The sequence below is a fragment of the Eschrichtius robustus genome, chromosome 5 (genome assembly GCF_028021215.1).
Source record: "Eschrichtius robustus isolate mEscRob2 chromosome 5, mEscRob2.pri, whole genome shotgun sequence".
Lineage (NCBI taxonomy): Eukaryota > Metazoa > Chordata > Mammalia > Artiodactyla > Eschrichtiidae > Eschrichtius > Eschrichtius robustus.
In genome coordinates, this window is record NC_090828.1 from 89,500,007 (window position 1) to 89,517,534 (window position 17,528).

Below are 17,528 nucleotides of genomic sequence, written 5' to 3' on the forward strand. Positions count from 1 at the left end.
CTCACAGCAAGGAAAAAGGAATGCTTTTATAGAGAGTAAAAAAGAAGATGGGAGGGCTCTAGTAAACAACGAGTCCATGGATTTTCTTAGGCTGAGTCCTTGCCAGGAAAGAAGAGTCTTTCTTCTTCCTGTTGGGCTCTTCTACAGCTGCAGGGTGTAAGAGATCTCCCCGTCTGGTCTCCCAACTCTACTTAACTGAGGTTTCTGTTCACTGATATTTTTACAATTCCTACCAAATCAGCTCATTAAGTAATGAGAAACTCACCTGGACTTGCTTCAATTTTATAATGATGTAGGATAATTGCTTTTATAGATATAATGTAAATTAATTGTTGGCTATAGCTACCTGAGATGCACAATAAATTTGTTACCTTAAAACTTTGGTCTAGAAAAATGTGTACTAAAATATTTACTTTACAACAGTATTTGGAGATTCTGGTTATTATATCTCATAATATTAGATATTAATACAAATTTAATGTACTGCCGACTACAGTCATATTTTTCAACTGTTATACTGTAAAAACATCTATATGTCCAACATTTATTTTTCCTTATTCTTGTTTATGCTTACCTACAAAATTTAGCCTATATTTTTAGTCATCAGGTTTTGAGTGATAATGTTATCTGGGCACTATGTGAGTTATTAATTGATAAATTGACTTTGACTGCATAGTGCCTCATAAAATCCTTCTGTGTCTGTTCTGATTCTAAACTTGAAATCTTTTGTCCTGAATAATTTTTTTAATTATCTGAGGGTTTTGTTTTTCAACATTTTGGACATTATTCTTCAAAGATATTGTTAGTCAGAATGTACTTCTTATTTTCTTTTTGGTTGTTTACCTGTTACCAGTGTGAAAGAAATTATCTAAAGAGATGTCATAAGATCAACGAAAGTCTAAACATTTGAAGTAGAATGTGAAATCTCTTTTATGTGCTATAGAGAAAATACCTTCAACAATCGCACTAAGATACTAATTAAAATCACAACAGAATATCCACATACTATCTTACTGCTCTCTTTTTTTTCCTAATGTTCATCACTTTTAGGAATTCTGTGGGAGGCAAGAACTATTTTCTCTAATTATTAAAGTTTCTAAAACAAATTTGAAAATGCTAGAGAGTATTGCAGCTATTAAACAATAAAGTTAAAATATATTCTCTCTAGGATCATTATAATGCCTAAAGAAAGAAAAAAATTGAAAAAAAAATATTATCAAGTAAAATCATAATTCCTCTCTTGTCTTCCTCTCTCTGCCTCTCTCCCTCATTTCAATTTAAGAGATTCGTTCTCCTGCTGGTTGTAATGGGAATGAATTTCAGTGTCACCCTGATGGAAATTGCATTCCTGATCTGTGGCGCTGTGATGGGGAAAAAGACTGTGAAGATGGTAGTGATGAAAAAGGCTGCAGTGGTACCTTACGATTGTGTGATCACAAAACCAAGTTTTCCTGTCGGAGTACAGGTAAGCAGAACACTGGGTTCAACTTCTACCTCAAGCCTGCTTCCTTGATGTAGGTTCCTTTGGGGCCCTCCTCAATCCATATCTCACCTTTATAAAAAGTATCCTTGTGTTTCTAGTAGGTTTGCTCACATTCTGTACATGACAGTAATAGTAGGTAACATTTATTGAGAACTATCTGTGGACTTGGCACAGTTCTAAGAATGTTCTCTGCATGAACTCATTTCATCATGCTATTTCACAATGAGAAAACTGAGGCCGAGAGCAGTTTTTAACTTGCTCAAATTAAAAAGTCAAAAGAATTTTTAACTTGCTGGCTCACAGAGCCAGCATGGAAGAAATGGGATTTGAAACCAGGCAATCTGGATTCAGAGCCTGGAATTTCACAGTCCAGAAAGAGACATGTGTGCTAAACCTACTTACAGCATTCCCCTTTTCATAGATAAATGCTTACCATAAAATTTAATGAAGATGACTAGGGAAAAAAAGGCATAATTATATGCATTTATTTTCAACCAGTTTCCTAAATTTTATTGTGCTGTCGCTAGACTCCATTAAGATGAAAGTGATGACTTTCAAATCATTCAAACCTTTGATTTGTTTTGAGAGTCACTGAAGCTTTTTTTTATAAGTTATTCTAATATTATGATGTTTCCATTTTGTTTTTCTCCACACAGTAGGTGCTACCTAACATGAAAAACTAACTTATTTACTTGCTTCTCTATGCCAGATGATGAGCTGAAGTTTAGAGAATTAACTATTGTGGTATAATTTGTGAAATGATTGGTATCATTATCCAAATAACCCATGGAAAGAATTTTCTGTAGATTTTAGGATACATTCTGGAATCATCTCTGGGAGTTCTTCTTAATGTGAAATTGCTTCCAAATTGCTTAATCAGGAGTTCTTGGTGATTCATTTTGCCCTTTATTAAGTGTTTCAACCAAAAGATAGAAATGAAAAGTTATCACAGTTGTGAGTAAGCAGATACTCTAGGAACCACATGGCCCATGAGCATTTAAAGATATAAAAAGGAATTTTGTTTCTTTTCTTAAACACACCTCCTGGCTATAATTAAGCCTGTAAATAAGAGATAAAGAAATAAATATAAGCTAACATGGGCATAGGTAAATAAATACTCCTGAGGCCTACTCCTCGTGAGGGAGTTGTATTTTCAAATGATTATTTGTCCAGCAATATTTTTAACAGGTAACTCTTTTCAATTATTACATAAAGATTCTTAGTTTGGGAGTTATTGGTTAGAAGAATGTGACTTTGAGTTTAGAAATTATCATAATGGAACATTTCATATTAGTTGAAAATGAATAGATGAATAACTTGTTAAATGAATGAATTATTAACTAAATAAGCAAGTTTTTATTTAACAGGCTAATTCTGATGCCAAAGAGCCAATTATTTGACTCGGGCTAACATTATTCTAAGTGCATATTTTTTCTCCTGTTGCTTCTGGCATTTGTTTGATTGGACTAATGCTGAAATATATCAGATAACAGTCTTTAACAGGTATACGACTAAGGAACTGGCAAGGGTATAGGAAAACAAAATGAAAATATTAATTTACCTGGAAAATCCTGAGCTAAAACTAACTGAATATGCTATCAAGATTTAGCACATTTAGAGGTAAAACCAGGCTGAAATTTCCTTATGAAGAAAGAAATTATAAATGCCTTCATAATAAAGTAATTTCTAAAAGTTGTATGTCAGTAAAAACTGGTTTGAACTGTCTATGACAGAAAACATGGAGAGAAAACATATAAATAATAAATAACAGGGTTAAGTAAAGTTAATAGAAAATTTCAAGTGATTGTGATTTATCTTGTATGTGTGTATTGATATTTTGCAATGAACTCTTACGAAACAGCTTTTTCTGAATATGACTCAACTTAAAAATAAATCTGAATTAGGATGAAGATGACTGATGTAGGGAGGAAAAAACCTTTTCCTCTACCCACACAGAGGGGACAAGACAAAGGAAAAGGACTTTGAGTTTATAGGGATGGCAAATTGTGGAAAGGTAAATATATGGGAAAACTAATGGAAGATAAAGGCTAGTTAATAACATTTGTGTAGGTCCATTTTGATACTGACTTTCCATCATCTTCATGGCCTTAGAACTTCCCTGGGAAAGTGTTTTATGGCAGTCCTCATTTCTCAAAAGTTTATGCTTTTAGTCAGGGGAAGCTACAAGAAGACTTCTTTCTGCATCTACTGAATCTCAAATGCTTCAGCTCAAAATAATCCTTATGATAAAGTGTCATATTTTGGAAGTAGTGTATTTTGATCCCACACAGTGGATATCTTTGGAGAATTGGATCCTGAGAGACATTTTTATGCATGTTGATTTGGGATTTGAGTTATCCACTTAATAATGTTAAGATATTTGTATCAAATGGTCATCATGTAAACCAAAATTTAATATTAAAAAGCAGAACTGCAATAAAACTCATGTTGCATTGTAAAAGGGAAATGTGGTATAACATAGTGACTATAATTGATGATACTGTATTGTATAACTGAAATTTGCAAAGAGTGGAACTTAAGTGTTCTCACAATAAATGAATGAATGAATGAATGAATGAATAAATATCGACGGAATGTGAAAGGTAGTAATTTAACCATTGATCTGCTTCTAATTTAATCCCTGGCTTAAATATAGTAAACCAAAATGTATCAAACTACTTGAGGAGTAATAATTCACAATGTATGAATATTTATGAACATTGCAGATATTAAAGTGAACCACAAATATATGCATTGGATTAAAAATATGTACACATCTATAATCTTTGTGATATTTTTAAGTTTAATTAAATTCTCAGCTTTACAAGCTAAAAGACCTTTAAACTATTCAAGATGTTGAATTCAGAGTTCATATTTATTTTTTAAAAAATTCTGAACGCTAGCTTGAGCATTTAAAAGTTTTCAGGGCAATCAATTTATATTTGTTGGTTACAATGGCTTTTATACATAAATTGCTATCTATTAGTATAAAAATGTAGGCACATTACTGTTTCTTTATTCCAATAAAGGAAAGAATGAGAGCTAAATTAAGTTAAAGTACAATTCAACCATTATCACCTTAGAGTCTCTAATCTAAAAGGGTCTATCTTTGACCAAGAACTATACTCTCCCACATCTGTTCTCTCACAAATTGCAGTTAGGGTGAACTTTGAACAGCAGGGGTTTGAACTGCATCCATTTATATGCAAAATTTTTAAAATAAATATTGGAAACTTTTTTTGGAGGTTGGCAAGAATTTGCAAAAACTAACAGAGGAAACACATAGCCTAGAAATATTGAAAAAATTAAGAAAAAGGTACATGCATGCATGAATGCAAAAAATATATGTAGATACTTGTCTATTTTATCCATTGCTACCATAAAATCTACACAAATCTATTATAAAAAGTTAAAATTTATCAAAACTTACAAACACTTAACATACCAGATATGGTGCCATTTGCAGCCAACAGAAGTCTAAACAAATGTAAAGATACAGTATTAAATAACTGCAAAAAATTAATTGTAGTACATATTGTAATAATTTCATAGCTACCTCCTGCTGCTATTTCAGTGAGCTCAAGTGTTGCTAGTATCTGCTTAAAACATCATGTGACACTAATCATCTCCAGGTGAGCACTTTATCTCTCTAGTAAACTGCATATCGGAAAAAAAAGTGATCTCTTTTGGTTCTTGCATATTTTTCATCGTGTTTAGCACAATGCCATAAACCTTGAATAACACCATGAGACCCATATGAAGTGCCACTGTTGATGCTGGAAGTGCTCCCAAGAAGCAGAGAAAAGTCATGACATTACAAGAAAAAGTTGAATTGATTAATATGTACTGTAGATTGAGGTCTGGAGTGGCGGTTGCCCATCATTTCAAGATAATGAATCCAGCATAAGGACCATTGTAAAAGAAGAAAAGGAAATTTGTGAAGCCACTGCTGCAGCTATGCCAGCAGGTGTGAAAACCTTGCACTTTTTCTGAAATACCTTTTTATCTTGTATTGAAAATGCAGCTTTTATGTGACTGCACCATTGCTATAAGAAAGGTATACCTAAAGACTCTAATATGATTCGAGAAAAAGTGAAGTCATTATATGGCAACTTAAAGCAAAAGGAAAGTGAAGGATCTAAAGGTGGAGAATTTAATGCCAGCAAAGGATGGTTTGATAATTTTAGTAAGAGGTTTGGTTTTAAAAAATGTCATATAACAGGAGAAGCAGCTTCTGCCAACCAAGAGGCAGCAGATGAGTTACAGATGCCATTAAGAAAATCATTGAGAAGAAAGGATATCTGCCTGAACGGGTTTTAAATTCAGACAAAAGTGCCCTACTCTGGAAAAAAAAATCCACAAAGGACATTTATTAGTAAGGAAGAGAAGTGAGCGCCAAGATTTAAATCAGAAAGGGATAGGCTAACTTTACTGGTCTGTTCAAATGCAGCAGGGCTTATGATCAGGACTGCCCTTATCTATAAAGGTGCAAACCCCTGAGCCTTGAGGGGAAAAATAAATACCAGCTGGTCAATCTTCTGGTTGTACAAAAAAGAAGGCCTGAACAATGAGAACCACTTTCCTGGACTGGTTTCATTAATGCTTTGTCCCTGAAGCAGGAAGTACCTTGCCAGTAAGGGACTGCCTTTTAAAGTTCTTTTGATGTTGGACAATGTCCCCTGGCCACCCAGAACCCCATGAATTCAACACTGAATGTGTCAAACTGGTTTATTTACCCCCGAACAATATTGTTTTTGTAACAAAATTGTTTTTGTAACAATATTGGTTCTGTAATTCAGCACCTAGATCAGCGAGTCATAGGACCTTTAAGGCTCATTACACACAGTACTCTGTGGAAAGTATTGTCAACGCTATGGAAGAGGACCCCAACAGAGAGAACATCATGAAAGTCTGGAAGGATTACACCATTGAAGATGCCATCATTATTACAGAAAAGGCTGTGAAAGCCATCAAACCCGAAACAATAAATTGCTGCTGGAGAACCTGTGTCCAGATGTTGTGCATGACTTCACAGGATTTGCGGGAGAGCCAATCAAGGAAATTGTGAAAGAGATTGTAGATATGGCAGAACAGCTTGGGTGTGGGGAGTGAAGGGTTTTAAGATATGGATCTTGAAGAAATTCAAGAACTAATAGACACCATTCCAGAGGAATTAACAAAATACAACTTGATGGAGATGAATGCTTCTGAACTAGTGCCAGACGATAAGGAAGAAGACTGAGAAGAAGCAGTGCCAGGAAAAAATTAACATTAGGCAGTTCGGCAGAAGGGTTACAATTATTCAAGATGCTTTTGACTTCTTTTATGGCATGAACCCTTCTATGATACAGGCACTAAAACAAAAGCAAATGATAGAAGAAGAATTAGTACCATATAGAAACATTTTTAGAGAATTGAAAGAGCGTAAAAGTCAGAGAGAAATTGCAGTGTATTTCCGCAAAGTTACAGAGAGTGTGCCTGCCTCTCTTGCCTCCCGTTCCACCTCCTCCACCTCTGCCACCCCTGAGACAGCAAGACCGTCTTCTCCTTTTCCTCCTCCTCCTCAGCCTACTCAACATGAAGATGACAAGAATGAAGGCTCTTATGATGGTCTGTTTCCACTTAATAAATAGTAAATAATCGTCATGTCCTACTATTAATAAACTTATCTGCTGTATATGTGTATGAGTGTCTTTGTGTAAAAATCTAATAACTGTACAGCAAGAACTGTATGAGAGGTTTTTGTGTCATCATCATTATTATCACCTAAGCATTCATGATGTAGAACATCATGTGCAAGACTTGTATTGAAGTGGATAGCCTATCCTAACAGAGACATAAAGTGAGTGATATGTAATATAAAATTAATAATGTGTTAGTTTTCCTAATGTTTTATAACTTTGCTTTCAAAGAATCATATTACTGTACAGTATGCCTCTTTCTCTCATAATTGGAGAAAGCCTATTATCACAGGTGTTTTTTTTTAATGTAATGATGTTTGTAATGCTGTAATCTGAATATGACTGTAATACTATACGCCATAAAAAATTTATAACAATTCATCCGTTAGTGTATACCTGGGCTACCACGAAGCAATCACATTGCTGCTTCTTCATTATCAATGCATGAATTATTATACCTGTAAATAAATATGAATCTTATTCACATTATTTTTTTCATTTTTGATGTCTAGTGTTAGTAATACATATAAAATCTACAGTATTTTGTATCATATAAGACAATATTGATGTAGGCACTGACAGACAGATGATTCATCTTGTGAATAGACAACATAATCTTATGGTATTGATAAGGTACAGTACTGTAAACGTATGTTCTCTTCCTTATGATCTCCCTTAATAACATTTTCCTTTATCTAGCCTACTTTATTGTAAGAATACAGTATATAATACACATATCATACAAAATATATGTTAAGGTTTCCAGTCAACAGTAGGTGATTAGTAGTTAACTTTGGGGGGAGTCAAAAGTTAAACTTAGATTTTCAACTGTGCCCCTAACCCCCATGTTTTTTGAGGATCAACTGTATATTATAGTCAGGGAATCAGGGGAGGAAAGTCCTTCTCTCATGGAAAAGAAACTCAGAAATGCCATTCTTCAGAATGGAAAAATAAATGAAACCTTTGACATTATACATTGATGACAAGACTATAAGGAAAATAGGGCCCCCAGCTGTTAGTAGAAATGTAAATTTGATCCAGCCTTCCCACTTCTAGAAATTCATGTAAAGAACAGCAGGAGTATATACAGATGTAGAAGATCTGAAGAATTAATGTTTAGATCAAATTAATAAAAATATAACTCTATTTTTAGAAGGCCAAAAATAAACCTTCTTTTACAAGATTCAGTAAATATTTTTTAAATGAGCATTTATCATCACAAACAACGTCAATAAATTCCAAGAAATAGAAATAATGCAGGCAGAATTCTCTGATTATCATATAACAAACCCATAATTATGAAGAGTAAACCACTCTTCCGCTTAGAAATTAAATAATAAAACGTCAAACTAAACTTGTAGAACTTTTACAAAATAAGGATATATACTTATCAGAATATATTGAATATAAATAAAGCATTGCTCATGAGAAAAATCATAACTTTCTAAATTTATATGCAGAGTGTCCCAAAACTCTCAATGTATTTTTAATCTTTAACAATTTCGGAAGCGTAAATACTGTAAATTTACAAAAGACATCATTTGAAATTTTAGTTATTGTTAACATATATTAGTTTTATGAATCCTGGATAATACATTTTTAAGTTTGGTTGTAGTAGTTTCCCTCTTTACTTAGAGGGTCTGAACCAAAAATATATTTAAAATGTTATATTCAAAATTTATAGAATTATATGTAACTAAAACTCAATTTACAAAAGTATAAGTAATTTACATAAACTTTTAAATGATTTTTATGTTTTTAGCATTTATATTTCTAAAATTATTAAAGGTTAAAACTATTCTGAGACTTTTGAGACACCTGTATTTACGCTAAGTAATTAAAAAAATAGTTTTCTGACAATGTGTACCAGACACAGTGTTCACCAACTCCTTATGCTTTACTGTATTTCTCAACTCTCTTGCATTTAGATTGGGGTCAAATGACTAGTTCTAGCTAAGCACTGTGAGCCGAAGGGACTATATCATTTCCATGCAAGGCAGTTAAGCTATAGTGAGCATCTCCTTACTGTATGGGTCTAGAGGGCACACATACAAGATGGATGAAGGCGACCTTACCTTCCCTGATTTTATGTGAACAAGCAATTAACCTTTACTGAGTTAGGCCCCTGGATTTTAGGGTTTGTTACTGCAGCATAGCTTATCCTGACTAATGCAACATCCAACTCAAGAAGTTAGAAAATAACAAAAGAAACCAAAGGGAAACAAAATCAAAATAATGTTTGAATTTAGAAAAAAAGAAAGAAAATAGCATAATGTGAAAATTCAAGAATTAGGTTGTTGAAAGAATAACTAAAGTCACTAATACATTAACTGACCTAATAAAGAAGAACACATTGAAAATGCAGTGCACAAAATGAGAATGGGAAAATAATCACAGATGCTGAAGAAATTATAAAAGTTAAAGAAACTATCTGTGAAGTATCATAGAAGTGAATATAAAAATCTGTATTAATAAAATCATATAGTTTTTAAAAAATATAAATCTCCAAAATTAACTCTAGAAAGGAAAAATATAGGCAATATATTTTATAAAAATTTAAAAAATAATCAATATATAACCCCTGTCACTATTCCACCAAAAGCTTCAAGTCCAGATGAAAATTTCTACCAGATATTTAAGGAACATTGCTACAATGCTGTTTCATCTCCTCCAGAGAATTTGAAAGGAATAGAAGCTTTTAAGCAATATAATGTTGATTTTCCAACCACAAAAGTTGGTACCTCCCATACACACAAAAATTACAAACTGATGACCATGACTACCATTATTCGAGATAAAATATGAGCAAACCCAGCAATATATTAAGAGAATAATTCATCATGAAAAAACATCCTCCCCTGGTATATTTGTTGCTATTAATGACCCTGCATTCCTACATTGATAGATCATTATCACCCAGAGTCTATAGTTTACATTAGGGTTCACTCTCGATGTTGTACAAATTATGGATTTTGACAAATGTGTAATGATATGTGCTACCATAGTATCATAGTTTCACTGCCCTAAAAATCCTCTGTGCTCTGCCTGTCATCCCGCCTTCCCCCCAAACCCTGGCAACATCTGATCTTTTTACTGTCTCCATAGTTTTGCCTTTTCCACAGTGTCATATAGCTGGAATCATATAGTATGTGTAGCCTTTTCAGATTGGCTTCTTTCACTTAGTAACATTCATTTAGGTTCCTCCATGTCTTTTCACGGCTTGTTAGCTCATTTCTTTTTGACATTGAATGGTATTCCATTGTCTAGTTGTACCACAGTTTATTTATTCATTCAACCTACTGAAAGGCAACTTGGTTGCTTCCAAGTTTTGGCAATTATGAATGAAGTGGCTATAAACATCTGTGTATAGGTTTTTGTGTGGACATATGTTTTTATCTCATTTGGGTAAATACCAAGGAGTGTGATTGCTGGATCATATGGTAAGAGTATGTTTGGTTTCATAAGAAACTGCCAGACTGTCTTCCAAAGTGGCTGTAGAATTTTGCATTCCCACCAGAAATGAATGAGGAATTTTTATTGCTCGATAGCGTCGCCAGTATTTGAGTGTATCAGTGTTTTGGATTTTCATCATTCGAATAGGTTTATAGTAGTATTGTTTTAATTTGCATTTCCCTAATGACATATGATGTCGAGCATCTTTTCATATGCTATTTGCCACTAAATTGTTTTTAAGAGCTAAATGTCGCAAACAACCTAAATAGACCAAAATAGGGCACTAGGTACAAATATTATGGTACATCTGTATGGTAGAATACCTTGCAACAATTTAGTAAATGGAAATCATTATAATACACTGACATGGACGTTTCCCTATGATTAACTTTTGCGTGAAAAGTCAATGAACATATTAGTGGGCATAGTATGTAATGTTGTTTAAATAAAAAGAAAAGAAATACAAGTATATTCTTTTTCTATAATAACAATATTTCTAGAAGGTTTCACAAGAAAGTGTTGTCAATATTTGTCTTTGAATGGGGGAAAGGATGGCTAGGGAAAGAGAGTGAGAGGTGTCATACTTGTACAGTCTCCCCTGAAGACTGACTGTCTTTCCAAGTGATAGATTGGTGTTGACCCATAACCTTTCACTCTAGATTCCAATAGAAAAAGTAACATACACTTTCAAGTAAGGTCCCAGGGTTGAATTAAGAGTTAAGGATGAAGTAGTCTTTAGCAGAAGAGTGTAACAAAACTAACAGGCACACAAGGGGATTTAACTCTGACAGTGGCTTCATAAACACCATCCTCTGTTCTGATCCTCTCACGTAATGAAAATCCATTGTGGGCTTGTGTGAATGGCAAAGTGTTATTCTTTTCTATGTTTAGGGGGTTTTTTTTGTTTTTGTTTTTGTTTCTTTTCCCTTACCCTGCTGTTGTATCAGTAAATAAAAAGTGAAATGGTGAGTTTAATCTATGGTAAAAATCAATCTGGATAATTAGAACCAAACTTACCCTACAATGGAATAGTGATTTTGTTAGAATTATGTGGTGGATTGTATATGAAGAATTTCTAAATAGAGCACCTTTTTTTCCCTTCCTGTAACTGACCCTATGGTATACTTTTATTTATTTCTGATGAAGTAACATGGTGAGCTCTCCATTGACTATGTGCTCTAAATCTAATAGATTTTTTGTGCATATAGCTTCTTATAAGCCTTGTATGTTACTCTTTTTATTCCTCCCACTGACAGTTTTAAACACTTTGCTGTATACTTACTCTTTTCCTACTTTAATCCTGTATCTAAAATAGGAAATACCCTCCATTTTGCCAAGAAGGTGTCTTCTTTAGCTATTGATCCTGTGACCTCCTATATCCCGTGGGACCTTAGTCAATTTTCTTGCTCATGTCTTCAATTTCTTTCTCTACACTAATTTTTCTTTCTCTTTATAAATATACCTAGCACAATAACCTCAAAAACATTTGATTTTATCAGTTTTCCTGTCTTCCTCCTTCCCTTCGTTGAATCATCTTGTGTAGTGTACCTCGATGTCTTGTTTCTCATTCATTCTTTTACCTTTTGCTGTCTAACATCCTCTCCCCGCCTTTGATGGAAATTGCTGTTTCAGTTGTCACCAGGAATGATTTTTCAGCCCATCCTCTTCTCAATCTTGAGTCCTCCTCTGCCATTCAGTAACTACATGAGTTTGCATAGATTACCAAACCTCTCTAAGGTGGTTTTCTGATCTGTAAAATAGAGATATTATTAATGATAACCAATAGACTGTACAAAAAGTGCCTAGAACATAGTATGAACTTAATCAACAATACCTTTGACTGTTAATACTGTATAGTGACTTCTTTCTCTGCAATACTTGACCTTTCTCTCCAATACATATCCTTTCCTTGAAACGTTTCCTTATGAAATCTCATATTGAATTGTTCTCTTTCCACTCACCATTTAGATTTCTATTTTTATTTCACCATCCCTTGCTCCTTTTCCCTTTGCCTACCCCTTATATTTAATTTAAAGACATCTGTTGAATACATAATCCATCTCAGACATTGCACAGATTTTTCTCTTAATTTCTCTGTTTTACTCCTCTCATCTTTCTGCAAGGTGTCCATAGCAAATTCGTCTGTTCCCAAAGTTTCAACCATCACCTCCAGGTAAATGCCTCCCAAATTTCAGTCACTGATATTGAACCCCATGCTTCAAACCCATTTTTTCCATTGCTATGCTCAACATCCCACTTTCTCTCCAAAGTCAGAAATTCTTCCTCTCTCCTCTATTTCTGTTAGAAACATCTTCATTCTAAACATTTAAATTTAAAGCAGAAACTACCTTTTGACACTTCCAGCATTAATAATTTTCCAGGTCCTACTGATGCTACCTCTGCAGTTTCTCTTAACAGCACCCATTCTGTTCTTTCCATTCACACATCAGAGCTTAAGGTTGAGCCTGTATTATATCTCACTCAGACCTTTGTGTGGTCTACTATTTTTATCCCTGACAATTATTATCTTCAATCCATTCTACACGTGTTTTAGGTCCCCCTTACTTCATAAGCTGGGACCTGATCACAGACTTTCTCAAAATCTTTCAGTGGTTCTCCATTGTAAGATTAGGAGACACTCTTGAATTAATAATCAGCATTTCATGAACTGTAGCCCCAAACTGCTTTATTGCTGCCTCTGGAGCAAGTCCCACCCTTTCTCTGTCTATGCATTTGTATAGGAGTTGAATCTTATATGTGGGTTAGATTCAACAAATAACGTTAAAACTGCCTATGTTCAAAATTACCATTGAAAATCATCCACAAAACTCAGTATACATGGTTCTGTATATACAGTTTTGATGAAAATTTGTACATAAAGCTGTATCATTAAGAAAATATTTAGCATAAAACAAAGAATAAATATACAAAATATAATTTTATAGTGGATTCACTCAGAAATGGAAGAGAGACCAAATTAAGGGAGAGTTGATTTACTTTCACCGTCTATGCCCTGACACATTCCCACTGAGTAGCAGCAGTAAAGCACCATACTATTAAATTGTTCTCTCTCTCTTTCCTTTTATTTGCTTTTGCAGAGGGTATGTATTTGAATGTTAAGACTATACACATAAGACAGCTGTTTGGATGAAATGCCTTTTTTCTTGTGTCCATATCTACTATTCACTGCCACTCTTCAAAACCCCTTTCCAAATAACATCTTAGCAAAGCTTTCTCTTCCTCAGCCTTTCAATCATACATCTTTTCTAGCTCCTTGAAATTCCATAGCACTCTGTAATTTTTATAAGGCTTTTATCTCATCCTTTTTTTATAGAACATTTCTCACTACTCGACTTATTCCTCCACAAGGTCAAGAATTTGTCTTTCCCATTTTCCTACAGTGTTCAGTAGCTAGACAGGTACAAAATACTCAATAAATATTTGCTGAATCGAATCGAAGCCAAACATTGTTAGAGAAATAAATATGTATGTGGGATTAAAGGTTAGTAGTATAAAAATTAAAAGACAGATTGTATTTCAAAAAACAATTTTCAAAAAAAATCATATTATTAAGTAAACCCTTTTGGATTTTTTCAAAGATTCACTTTTCTTCATACCCATATTCTTGGTATAACTGCCAGTCATATCCCAGGACAGAAATTGTCCTATTGTAGCGTATTGTCTTTCATAAAGACAAAAGAAAGTCAAGCAGTTCATAAATTAATAAATCTGTTTTTAAAAAATAGCCAAAACAGTTTAACAGAGAGAAAAGGAACTTTGGAAGCGATCATATAAGTTTATTTGAGGAAAGCAGCACATTTTCTAGGAATTCATGGGGCCTCTTAGTTTTCTGATAGCTGTTGACTTTGTACTGACTTTTAACCTAAACTGTATATTTCAAGGTTACACAGATCAAAATAGTCCTTACAAAGTCCTGAGTGTGTGTATGAGAGAGAGAGAGAGTGTGTGTGTATGTGTGTGTGTGTGATTGTAGTAGCTGCCATGATACCAACATGCTGATTTTTGCTATTTCTGTTTTTCGTTGCTGCTGTTGTTGTTTGGCCATTCTTATTCTCTTTGCTCAAAGGACAAAACTACAAGTCCCACAAGAGTGTGTCTTGCACACATAGTAAGAATCAAGTTGAAAATATCTTTATAAATAAATCAGAAAATATTATGTAGAACTCAACTTGATAATAAACGCCAAATATTATTTTTTAACATGTGATGTCTCTTTAAAGAAGAATTAGTAAAGACAATTTGAACTTGGTTTATTTGGTTATTTGAACTTATTTGTGCACAATTTTTTTAAAAGTTATCTTTGAAGATTTTGTGTTTTTAGATATTGGATGTGTATAATTTCTGTAACACATTTTAGTATTATTAATCTTTATTTTGTTTTAAAAATACTAATTTGACCTGAGTTTCAACTTTCTTATATATATAAAGGAAGGAGCTTAAGCAAGGGAAGTTGTAATACTTGACTTTTTACTATGTTATGTCCAGTGATTTCACTATGTAAGTATTTGTCTTGATACAAATCAAGTAAAAATCAACACTCTTTAAGCATATTTACTATGGTCATTTGCTTTTGGGTTTTATTCAATTGATGGTCATGAAATAGAAATTTAACTAAACTTATCATACCTGGTGTACTCTCTTATCTACAGTTTTATAAAAATTAAAACCAAACAAGAAAGGGAAAAGCAATTAAGTTTCAAACATCCCCTGCAAAATCAGTGGGAGGAGAGAGCTATTGAAATTTGTACATTTTATCTAAGCTATGTATTCATATTTATTCATATCTCTGGTAACATAATCTATGTTAAAGTTATTAGTCATTTGCATAAGATTTTTCTTTACCTTTCCCAGGCAGCATTTAGAACAGGGATGGCAAAGAGGTTTAACTGCTATTCTGACTCTAAAAGATTGATAGTGATTTATGGATGGGTTTGTTGAAACAATTTTAAGGTCATTCTGGAGTCAGTGGTTAAGAATGTCATTATGGAGTGTGTACGAGGAAAAAAATGTAAGCTGCATCTTGATTTACACACTAAAAATGGAAATTACTATATTATTCTTGAATTCTCCCTTCATTCTATTATACTTGCAGATGATCCCATACAATTTAATACTTAAGTACAGGATGTCATATTTTAGACTACAAATATGTATTATGCATTGATCTTGTCTTGCTAACTAGATTATAAACTCCTTGGTGACAGGGAACGGGTCTTAGGACTTCCTTATACTACCTAAACTCTCTAGGAAAGTATAAGGCACAGAGTAACCTGTGTATTTGTAGAAACTATCCGACTTTGTGGCATATGTGTATATGTTTCATCTTTATCATTTTAAAATGAGCTAGTATTTTTTTTGAAAAGTTATGTGGAAATATAGTGGAAGGAAAATAAAATAACACAGAAGGATTCGATGAAAAATCCATCTGTCTCCTACTCCAGACACCTCGTCTTCCTCGCCAGAAGCAATCACTTTTCACTATTTCCTGTGTAACCCTCCAGAAAGAATTCATGTAGAGACAAGCCTATGCATGTGCTTATATTGACATATGTATGGAAATATAGTCACAGATATTGGTAAACAGATAATTCTCTTCTAATATAAAAGAAAGCCTACAGCATACTCAGGTGTAGGCCTTTTTTTATTAACATGATTTGGAGATTGTTTTATTTTAATTTATGCAGAATTATCTCATTGTTTTTCACTCAAGTGTATAATTTCAATGTATGGATGCATTGTAATTGATGTTACCAGTCTTGCAATGCTGATTTAAGTTACCAGACTTTTGCTAATATATACAAAGCAGCAACACATATCCTTGCATATGCATCTTTGTGCATCGGGCAAATATACCAATGAAAAAAATTCTAAAATTAGAATTACTGTGGTAAGGGGTTGATACATTTTTAATTTACTAGATTTCATAATATTGGCCTACAGAGAGATTATCCCAATTTGTAGCCCCTTCAACACTGGGGTTGCTTTTTTATACCCTTGTCAAATCTATCTTTGTGTTATACAACTTTTTAATCTTAATCAATCTGAGAGAAAAAATGCTATCATATTGCTGTTTTTGTTTACTTTTTTAATTGAAAGATTTTTTGAACATCTTATGTTTGTAAGCCATTATTGATTCATTGTGAATCTTGTACTTATATTAGTTTATTGATCTTTATCATATTGATTTATGAGGCTTCTCTATTTTAAAGAAATATGCCCTTTTTGTCAAATATAACGATTTTTTTTCGGTTTTATTGACCTTATGTTGACTCTGTAGATGGATTTTATTGCTCAGTGTGGACAGTATTTAAGTTTATCAATTTGTCCTTTATATTTTCTATGTTGGTAATGTTTTTGTTTTAATAGCTATTTTATTCTAGAATGTTTGTGTATTATCATTGTTATTATTTTAAAACACTTCTTTGATCTGTCTATAATTTTTTTTGGTGTAAGTATCAAGTAAAGAGTCAGCATTTTTTTTCTCCAGGTGGCTCAGCAACAATCCTAACATTATTAATTTTGTAATTATTTATTCTCTACTATTTTGAATTGCCAGTTTTTTATATTAAAACCACGTACATAAGTGACTGTACTTCTCATGTCTCTATGCTGTTTAATTATTGATGCTTATTGATATCCTGTTATGAAAAAAATTTAACCAATGTTACTTTAAAACACTTCTAAATATCTGGCATATATAGTTCCTACTCATCAGTGTTCCTCTATTTTTTTTAGAAGACTCCTCATGATATTTGCAGTTTTATTTTCTTAAGTTTAGGATAAATTCATGGGATTACAATAATATTGTTACTATTTTATTGGGATGGTATTAATTAGGGGAAAAATAATACCTTTAAATTAATATATCTTCCTCTCTAAAGCCAAACTAT

General features: G+C 33.0%; 1 protein-coding gene across 1 annotated transcript in view; it reads left to right on the plus strand.

The window, feature by feature from the left end:
• LRP1B (LDL receptor related protein 1B) overlaps positions 1 to 17,528 on the plus strand; it is a 1,676,205-nt gene that overhangs the window by 977,754 nt on the left and 680,923 nt on the right. Inside the window, exon 22 of the mRNA XM_068543688.1 lies at positions 1,283 to 1,465. Coding sequence (XP_068399789.1) covers positions 1,283 to 1,465 — 183 coding nt within the window. The remainder of the gene's footprint in view (positions 1 to 1,282; positions 1,466 to 17,528) is intronic.